The sequence below is a fragment of the Fundulus heteroclitus genome, unplaced genomic scaffold (assembly GCF_011125445.2).
Source record: "Fundulus heteroclitus isolate FHET01 unplaced genomic scaffold, MU-UCD_Fhet_4.1 scaffold_148, whole genome shotgun sequence".
NCBI classification, from domain to species: domain Eukaryota; kingdom Metazoa; phylum Chordata; class Actinopteri; order Cyprinodontiformes; family Fundulidae; genus Fundulus; species Fundulus heteroclitus.
The window spans coordinates 49,991-60,579 of record NW_023396560.1 but is presented as its reverse complement, the minus strand read 5'-3'; the positions used below and the strand labels follow the sequence as shown (position 1 = coordinate 60,579).

The following is a 10,589-nucleotide window of genomic DNA, read 5'->3' as shown; positions in this document are numbered from 1 at the left end:
TTACCGAGAACAGACTTGACGAGAACGCGAGTACGGACTCGCGTTCTTGTGAATTGAGAAACGGCCTATGTCTATGATTGGAACAGTGCTCGGGCTGAGGCTGATGACGTGTCACGAGCACACGAGAACGCCCAAGAACGCATATTGAGAAACGGCCCTTGTCTTTTTTTCGCGGAACTGTAAATTATCGACAGAAAATTTCAGACACCAGACCTACAGATAGGATGGCAGAGAGTGAAGCTGGTGAGTTTGTGTGACTTTTTAAGAGTTTGTTGGTGGAAATCTAAAACCAAAGCGTGGTATCCGGGACAACTTTTAAAACAGTCAAACGCGTTCAGTGGTTCAGACCCTTAGATAGCTTAAAATAGCGAAAACCTAGTTTCCCTAACAATGCTCAGTTTGTTTGGATGGCAGAGGAGAAAGGAGCTGGTGAGTTTGTGTTATTCTTTGAGTTTGGTAGTTGAAATCTAAAACCAAAGCGTGGTAAGTGTCTGGGACAAATTTTAAAACACTCAAATGCGTTCAGAACCTTAGATAACTTAAAGTAATATAGCGAAAACCTGTTTTTCCCTAACAATGTTCGGTTTGTTTGGATATTATAGATTATTTTGTGTCCGTTTGGGCATATTTAGATGTGTGAGGCCGTTTTTAATTTGCTGTCACTTTCACTTTAACTATTTTGTTACTAATATAGCCTTGATTGTTATTATCGAAGATTATTAAAATGAGTAATGATCCATTAATGACATCAGGAGTGTCGTGTGTGTATTATGAATTTTAAAATGTAAACTATTGTCTAAGGCCATTGATCTGCTCGTTTCCTTTCTTAAGGTGCAGCAACGGGAAGGGTCCGAAGACACAGCAAGGATGAACCTCCTAAAGGTTTGACGAGGGCCTCGCCCCGTTCCAGCTTTTATGAATGCTTTAAAATCACATTTTACATTATTGTTGATATACAATGTTGATAATTTCTTCTGTCTTTTCTCCACTATTGAAAAAAAATCTGTATCACAAATAATACTGGTAATCACAAATAAGAAATTTCACAAATAATGAACAAAAAGATTTATTGAACACATGCCATAAATAGAACATGACAGTATGATTTCTGGTTGTTTGTGTGTTTTATCCAGTTTTGTTATCAAGTTTAACCAGTATGTCATACACTTGTCAAGAAAGCCAGACTTGAGAACTGGAAATTCCATCCAGACCGAAACAGCAAAAAGCTTTATTAAGGCCTTACAGGTCGTCGTGTCTTTAAAAAAGAGGAATATATCCCCCAAATGGTTTTTCTGGGAGAACCAGCACAAATTCAACATTGAACGTTATCCATAGGAATAGGAGACTGAACCGCTTCAAACCTCTCAGCCAGTTCAAAAACAACGATATTGGGAGTTGGTGTAAAACAGCCAACCTCCTAGTGCTCACAGGTCAGACAGGAATGCCCACTCTGCAAAATCATACATTTCCTGTCATTTTTCTGGATTTCTGCTTAACATTAAATAACTTCAACATGTCTTACACACAGATACATATCAGCTAAACAGCATTTCAAATTAGCAGCAGAGACATGAATGTACTAATAGAAGAAGTTGATTTCCATTCATTCATTTTCCGTCACGCTTGTCCCTCATGGGGTCGCGAGGGGTGCTGGTGCCTATCTCCAGCATTCAATGAACGAGAGGTGGGGTACACCCTGGACAGGTTGCCAGTCTGTCGCAGAAGAAGTTGACTTGTTACTTTTAATAAAAACTGTTATATATTACAGGAACATTATAAAAATCACTGTCTGGGGAAATGGTCAGGTTGTAGCATGGTTGTACTTCCATAAGGCTTGGTTTCCTTGCTCCTCCACTGGCTACATGAACAAAACACAGATACCCTGAAATGCTCATAAGTGTTGGATTTAAGAGAAATCACCCTAAAAAGGTAGTGCTGTTGCCTTGTAGCAAGAAGGTCCTGGGTTCAAGTCCTACCCTTGCCCTGTGTCTTTCTGCATGGAGTTTGCATGTTCTCCCTGTGAATGCGTGGGTTCTCTCCGGGTACTCCAGCTTCCTCCCACAGTCCAAAAACATCACTGTTAGGTTAATTGGCCTCTCTAAAATTCTCCTTGGGTGTGAGTGTGTGTGTGAATGGTTGTCTGTCTCTGTGTTGCCCTGCGATTGACTGGTGACCTGTCCAGGTTGTACCTCACCTCTAGCCCATTGACAGCTGGAGATAAGCACCAGCAACCGTCGCGCCCCCAATAGGGATAAGCGTGTTAGAAAATGGATGGATGGATGGAGCGCACCCTAAAAATGGATGCCAGTATGCTTTCTTGTATTTTGACACGCAAAAATTTGATTGAATATAACTCTGGAAAGTGCCTTGAGATGACATGTTTCATGAATTGGCGCTATATAAATACAATTGAATTGAATTGCACTGAAAAACTAATAAGGCTTTAATAAAGCAAATCAAGAGGTTTCACATCTACATGATGTGTACATATAAATTACCAAAGGTAATAAATAATTACATCATTCAGTTCGGTAGTCAAAGAAAGATCAAAGTTAAGCAAAGGACAAGCAAGATTAAGGACACGTGGTGTATTTTATGATTTAAAATTTTTAGATGTGCAAACCTGGTAGACTGAATACAAAAGGCATTCAGTGGAATTGCTGTGGAAAGTTATTCTACATTAGATGGACTATATAGGGCTGTAAACTTGTAAAAATCATTGGGCTTTATATATATATATATATATATATATATATATATATATATATATATATATATATATATATATATCTCTTGCAATTGACTTCTGCCTTGTTTTTCCAGTTTCAGATGTTCAAGACTTCAGACTAGTCCTTGTTGGAAAAACGGATGCAGGAAAAAGCTCCAGTGGAAACACTATATTAGGAAGAGGCGCCTTTAGAGCAGCAACCAAACACTCCTCAGGTAACACACATATATAGGAATCAAATAATTATACAGGAATGGAAAATGTTATTGGACCACCCCTGTTTTCTTAAATTTCTTGTTCATTTTAATCTCTGGTACAACTAAAGGTACATTTGCTTGGACAAACATACCGATAACAAAAGTAGCTCATCAGAGTATGGTTTTCTTGATAATCACGTAAAACTATAGTTGGTTATCCTGTTCAGAAACACTTTTTGTTATATTGGGTAAAATGGTTATTTCATCCGGGAAAGTCGTCAATACATCATCTATTCAGAAAAAGGAGGTTAAAAAATGTGATCTCTGTGGGACCTGCCGGCCTGTAAAAACTCTGACCCCCCTCGGTTTCTCAAGTTCCAGGGATAACACCGTATCTATTGGTTGTCCCTAATGGCAATGAAACAGGAAGGTAAAAGAAAGAAAAAAGGAGAGAAACAGATGAGACAAAATGCTAAAATTGAGAAAAGGTTAAAGAAAAAGAGGACAGGAAAGGGAGAGAGAAATATAACGTCCTATGAGTCTACAGCTGCAAATAGAGATATAAAAAGAACATAAAAAACAAACCAATAAGGTATTGTAGGTACAAACAGCCAACACCTTGATCCCATCACTGAAGTATATAAAGTATTAATTTATATATGTATGAAGTAACAGCTAAAGATAATAGTAGGGGTTTTCTATATACACTGCAAAAACGGATCTAAAAATAAGTAAAATGTTCTTAAAGTTAGTGTATCTATCCTTTATTTGAGCAGGTAAATAAGATTATCTGCCAATGTAATGAGTATTTTGACCCCTAAAATAAGATAATTAGACATCATGCACTTGAAATAAGATGATTGAGATGAATTGTTCTTATTTTAAGTGCAAAAATCTTATTCCATTGGCAAATCATCTTATTTACCTGCTCAAATAAAGGACAAATATACTCATTTTAAGAACATTTTACTTATTTCTAGTTCTGTTTTTGCAGTGTAGAAGTGATTTTGTAAGTCACTGAATCCAAGCACCTATATGTGTTTTTGAGAGTTTATATATATATATATTAGGGCTGTCAATCGATTAAAAAAATTAATCTAATTAATTACATACTCTGTAATTAATTAATCTAAATTAATCACATATAATTTTTGCTGTGAAAGTATTTTAAATATTTAAATTCAAATGATTCAATGAATAATCAGCATTAGATACATTAAAGTATCGGCTGTATCTAATGCATTATCCGTTGAATAATGATAATGCATTTGGCCACCGGGCTGGGCTAAATCGTTTGTCCAGCATTCACAGACTCGTTATCTGGACGGTATCTGGATGTTATCTGGCAATCTGATACCATCAACTTACTCTTAAAACGATCTTGTCATACATTATCTAAAGAAGAAAAATACGTCAAGAACTCGTCGTTTGCTCTGTTTGCGTCTGCCACTGTGCTAGCCTTCTGCTTTCCAGTCCGGCGCGCAGCCGCGAAAAACCCGGATGAAAACAATAGCAGTGAACTACCCTATACCAGGGCTTTTCAAATAAATTGAATGTGAGCCTCCCCTTGGAATAGGTAAAGATAACCACGCCTCCCCCCCCCCCCCCAAACCACAAACCTACCCCACACAGGTCCCTGCAGTAAATGCGTCTTTCTTTTGTGTTCCTAGAATGCTGTGTTTCAAAAACAACTGGTAGCCCAACACATGTTTTTTTATTGTATTTCTTTTAACAAAGTACATTCATAAAAAAGGCCTATTCATAAAATATCCATCCAAATATTTCCATCTTACATGCTACTTTTACTGAAACATCACAGACAGAGGGCTTAGTTTTAAAATTGAGCTGTCATTAGATCAAATTCATAAACAATTGTTTTCAACAGCAGACAAACTGAATTAAACAGACGCCAATGTCAATCTGAACTCACGTCAACAGGAGACATTAACTGAAATAATAATAAAAAAAGATAACCTGAATTTAACGGACGTAAACATATTCCATATTTCAATCTACTTTTTAGGGTAATTATACACAATTTAGACTTATTGCTATTTTAATAGTTGTTATCTCTTATCTGATGTATTTCTGATGTTTGGCACTTTGTTTTACCTCGTGTTAAAGTGCTCTTTAAATAATGATGACATTCATGATGATTATGATCAGAATAAACTTTTCCATCACCTCCCAGAAGCTGGAAAGAAAAGAGACAAAAACATTTTGTCTCTTTTTCACACCTCACTTACTAACTCTAATATTATTATTAGTTTTTCTTCAACCCCTCGGTGATGTTTTGTAATTTCTGGCAAAGGCTGCAGCATTTTGATTTAATTAATCTGAATGCAGTATTTGCAAGCCATACTCTGTTTGGATGAAAAAAAAACTGTCTGTGATTGGCTTTAACTGGTGAGCAGGTGCGCGCGAGCAAAGTAGCGAGTATAGATAGAACTCACCGCGAGGACAGTGGGTTGAGAAGAGTTTATCAGACCGTGCCAGACCGGTTCTGAGCGTTGAGAGTTGTTTCACTGCGCGCTTGGATTGGTTCCTGCGCGCTCAAACAGAAGGCACGGCTATCGCTACACAGAGTTGAGCGGCAGCGCTGTCTTCTTCTTTGTCTTCTCGCGCCTCCCCTTTGACTCTTTGGCGCCCCCCCAAGGGAGGCGCGCCTCACCGATTAATCTGCGTTATTTTTTTTAATCCGTTATTTTTTTTTAAATTAATTAATCAAAATGAACGCGTTATTTTGACAGCCCTAAATATATATATATATATATATATATATATATATATATATATATATATATATATATATATATATATATATATATATATATATATATATATATATATATATATATATATATATATATATATATAGCGGTTGTAAGGAGCCAAAGACCCGCCCCCAGTGCACCGAGGCAGACTCCAGGTGCAGGGGAACCAGAACCCCAGGAAAGGTGCCCAATAGGAGCCAAAACAGGGAAAGCTGTGTCCCCCATCCAAGGGTAAGACCCAAGAAACCCCCCAACAGCCACCACCTTGAAGCCCCTAGGAGCCACAAGGGCGAGCCAGCAGGCTCTGCCGGCAACCAGCTATGTCGAAGCAGATCCAGCCTTGGGCCCAGGGATCCAAGGCCCAAGGGTGCTCTCCGGTGGGGGCCCCAACTGAGCCACAGGGGCCCAGGCCACGCTAAATAGCCGCCAGGAGCCCACCTGAGTACCCGGACACGAGGACCACCACAGAACTACCTAATAGAGGAGAGTAGGACAGGATGGATAGGCTTCATACTTAAGGGAGACCTGAGATCTCCCCTACAAGAGGGGGCAGTTCAAACCCAACCTAACAAATAGACAAACAGAAAACCAGGCACACATTCATTCACACGTTCTCACCCTAGTGCCCCTGGGAACATGTGACCACTCCTGCCACAAAAAGAGGGGCATACGCAATACATGCACTAGAAAAAAACGTTTCCAAATACTTCAGAAGTGGGAAGCTGCTTAAATACTCCACAGTCATCCCAGTCCCTAGAAACGCACCATCACACGGTTAAAGGACTACAGGCCTGCCACCATGATGTCTGTGCTAATGAAATCCTTTGGGCACCTGGTGTTGAAGCATCTGAAGGAGATCACAGACCCCCTGCTGGACCAACTGGAGTTTGCTTACCATTGGAACAGGTTGGCAGATAATGAAGTAAACCTGGACTACATTCCATCCTGTACCATCTCAACCACCCAGGAATGTGCACTGGTATGCCTGTGGACTTCAGCTCAGCCTTCAATACCATCAACCCATTCACTATCCATCAGAAGCTCACCCAGATCACACCTGTCAGTGCAAGCATCCTCTCCCATACATGAACCATCAGCACTGGTGCCCTCAAGGGGTTGTGTTAACTCCCAACACTTTTCTGTACACAAATGACTGCATCTCAGCAGACTTGTGTGTGAAACTCCAGAAGTTTGAGGATGGTATCAATGTCATTGGTCTGATCCAATGGTCGGAGGTCAGGAATGAGGCTGCATACAGACAGGGTACGCTGGTGTTGTCAGAACCACATTTATTATAATCTTTATTTAACCAGGTAGGCCTCCTTGACATTAAGAATCATAGAATCACAAATCATAAAACCACAGATAACAATTGAAAAACATCATGTTAATAGAAGAAAATAGCAAAAGAAACACACCCATGAAAGTCCGTTCGTCCGTCCGTTTTCTTCTGCTTATCCGGGGTTGGGTCGCGGGGGTAGCAGCTTCAGTAGGGAGGCCCAGACGTCCCTCTCCACTTGGGCCAGCTCCTCAGGAGGAATCCCAAGGCGTTCCCAGGCCAGCCGGGAGACATAGTCCCTCCAGCGTGTCCTGGGTCTTCCCCTGGGTCTCCTCCCGGTGGGACGTGCCCGGAACACCTCACCAGGGAGGCGTCCAGGAGGCATCCTGACCAGATGCCCGAGCCACCTCAACTGGCTCCTCTCGACGTGGAGGAGCAGCGGCTCTACTCTGAGTCCTCCCCGGATGACTGAGCTCCTCACCCTATCTCTAAGGGAGAGCCCAGACACACTACGGAGAAAACTCATTTCAGCCGCTTGCATCAGGGATCTCGTTCTTTCGGTCACGACCCAAAGCTCGTGACCATAGATGAGGGTAGGAACGTAGATCGACCGGTAAATCGAGAGCTTCGCCTTTTGGCTCAGCTCTCTCTTCACCACAACGGACCGGTCCCTCCCTGGGCTGCCACCTTACCGTGGTGGAGGGGTTTGAGTGTCCCAATGATCCTAGGAGCTATGCTGTCAGGGGCTTTAAGCCCCTAGTAGGGTCACCCAAGGCAGACAGGTCCTAAGTGAGGGACCAGACAAAGAGCAGCCCAAAAAGCCCCTTATGACGAGCAACAATATTGGATTTTGTGTTCCCTCGCCCGGTCATCGGGGCCCCACTCTGATAAGATAAGATAGTCTTTATTGATCTCACAATGGAGAAAAAGTACAAAAAAGGAAATAGGAATGGGCATATGATGTCTCATTTACATTCTTAGTGGTCTCTCTCTCTCTCTCTCTCTCTCTCTCTCTCTCTCTCTCTCTCTCTCTCTCTCTCTCTCTCTCTATATATATATATATATATATATATATATATATATATATATATATATATATATATATATATATATATATATATATATATATATATAGATAGATAGATAGATAGATAGATAGATAGATAGATAGATAGATATATCTATACACTTCAATATATACATATATCTATGCGCCTATGCGCTCAGCCCGAAGAGGCGACATGGGTCCACCTTCCGATGGGCTCACCACCTGTCGGAGGGGCCAAAGGGGTCGGGTGCATTGTGCAACGGGTCGCAGTAGAGGGCGGGGACCTTGGCGTTCCGATCCTCGGCTGCAGAACCTGGCTCTTGGGATGAAAGTAAAGATAGGGCTAAAATACAAATAGACATTGCTCTACCTTTAAGTAGTTACATCAATAACTGTGACATTATACTGCCGAAAACACTGCTTTTAGGTAGTCCATGTTTTCTGTCTGTTTTCTTTACATGATACACAGACAAGTTAGTAGTTGATTACAGAACTTCGTTTTTGATTGTTTTTGATTACTTCTGCGAAGAAATTGAAGAAAACAAGGGTGGTCAAATAATTTTTATCAAGACTCAAAAAATGTAATTTAGTTCTGTTTCTCTTAACTATTTCATATAAACCTGTATTTTCCATTTACAGAGACCACTGAATGCTCCAAACAACGAGAAAAGGTGTTCAACAGGATGGTTTCTGTTGTTGATACACCCGGTCTCTTTGACACCGATCAGTCTAATGAAACAGTGAAGAGAGAAATCTCAAAATGCATCAACATGACAGCCCCAGGGCCCCATGCCATTCTGTTGGTTATCAAAATTGGAACCTTTACAGCAGAAGAAAGAGAGGCGGTGATGAAGGTGGAGGAGATGTTTGGAAAGGAGGCCTGGAAGTACACCATCATCCTCTTCACCCATGGTGATGAGATTAAGTCAGACTTTGATCAGAAGCTCAAGAATGCTCCTCCTGACCTGCAAGAGATCTTAAAGAAGGCTGGAAACAGATACCATGTGTTCAACAACCTCCAAGCAAGCGATCGTCGACAAGTTATGATTCTGCTAAAGAAGATCCAGGAGATGGTAGATGACAATGGAGGACAGTTTTACTCAAATGACACCTATGAAGAGGCAAAGAAGATGTTGGATCAGCGAGAACTTGATATCAAGCAGTACTATGAGAAGGTGCTGGAAGAGAAAATAAAAGCTGTGAAGGCAGATTATGAGAGGCAGTTGAGTGAAGCCAAAGAGGAACATGAGCAGGTAGTGACAATGTTGGAGTCTGAGTTGGAGGAGTTGAAGCGATACTACCGCGTCCTAGAGAGCGGAGTCCGTCAGTTTTTAGAGCAGATAGGCAAAGATGATGACTATGGTAAACTTTGCAAGCGGTATGAGGAAACCCTGAAACTTAACTGAAGAAGTGCAATTTTTTCGATAATCTTATTCAGTCTCATTGATTTTATATGATTGACTAATTTTGCATAAACGTATACTGTAAATGTTCCTGTAATCTGAATAATGGTACTCTAATAAAACTAACCAGTTTCTGACAGCATTTTCAAAAGGTCTTTAAATATTGTTTTGGGGTATATTTAGATAATCTGCACAAAACATGTCTAACTCTGAGACAAGAAGCCTGTGTTTTTCCTGAAATGAACAGTGTAATTGCTGGACGTTCCTATGGTGTGTATTTTTATTTTTTTTTTGAACAGCTAAACATGGTACTCCAGGCATCTGGAAAATGTACTCAATGATAAACCAGGTGTGGGCATTCATGGTTCTCAATATACAATGTTTTTATCTATTGGAGTAGATTACAGTGAGAAGACAGCTGCAATATTAACCAAAGTAGCAGCCACAGCAGCAGGATAAGATGTGCCATAGGAACAGAAAGAGAAGCTAAAGGGAGGAGGTGCTAGTTTTTGCAGGAGGAAGCCATGAACCTCAGAGAGTGGGTGATGTTTAAGTGCCCACATCGGTGACTAAGTAGAAGGGGTTATTGTATTCATATGCCACAAAAATCTAAAACGGTTTAGTGTCCTACTCTTCATGCATTTCTGTTGTACCATGTGCTCCAAAGGTTATTGAGCTCTTAAAGACTAGCCCTTTTTCCTGGACCCAATTTGAGCAAGATGTTTAGGGTTTTAAAGACTTCTCGTCAGCTGTCTTGCTAATGTTTGTGGGCTGATTAAAAAAAATACAGATTTGTACTTTAGGTCAAACTAATGGTCCTTATCACAAAGGGTGCACCATCATCTTCTGGTGTGTATATTTTGGAGTGTTTATTTCACACATTTAAACAGATACAATATTCAGCCTAAGCACTTTTGTACTTTATCATAAATCTATTTTCCCAGTCTCAGGAAACAAGAAAAAAAGTTTTTCTTTTCTGTGGTTTCGCAATTTTGTTAAAATGTGAGCCGTTTTATGGTGTCACAGAACAAAGGTTTCCCTAGCAGAATTAGATAACTACAGGTGGGGGGTTAATAAATGATTAGCACACCTTGTGTTTAACACCTTAGCTGAGTTTTTCTTTTTGGTGCTAAAAAACCTTCAATTTAGTTTAGTTAAAT

General features: G+C 40.3%; 1 protein-coding gene across 1 annotated transcript; it reads left to right on the top strand.

Annotated features, from left to right (window-relative positions):
* The first annotated feature begins 224 nt into the window (after positions 1 to 224).
* On the top strand, positions 225 to 10,295 carry LOC105916008 (GTPase IMAP family member 7). The gene is made up of 4 exons (XM_036129234.1): positions 225 to 243; positions 832 to 882; positions 2,824 to 2,943; positions 8,666 to 10,295. Exons 1-4 carry the CDS (start codon positions 225 to 227, stop codon positions 9,430 to 9,432), a joined length of 957 nt encoding a protein of 318 aa, XP_035985127.1. The 3' UTR covers positions 9,433 to 10,295.
* Positions 10,296 to 10,589: the final 294 nt, after the last annotated feature.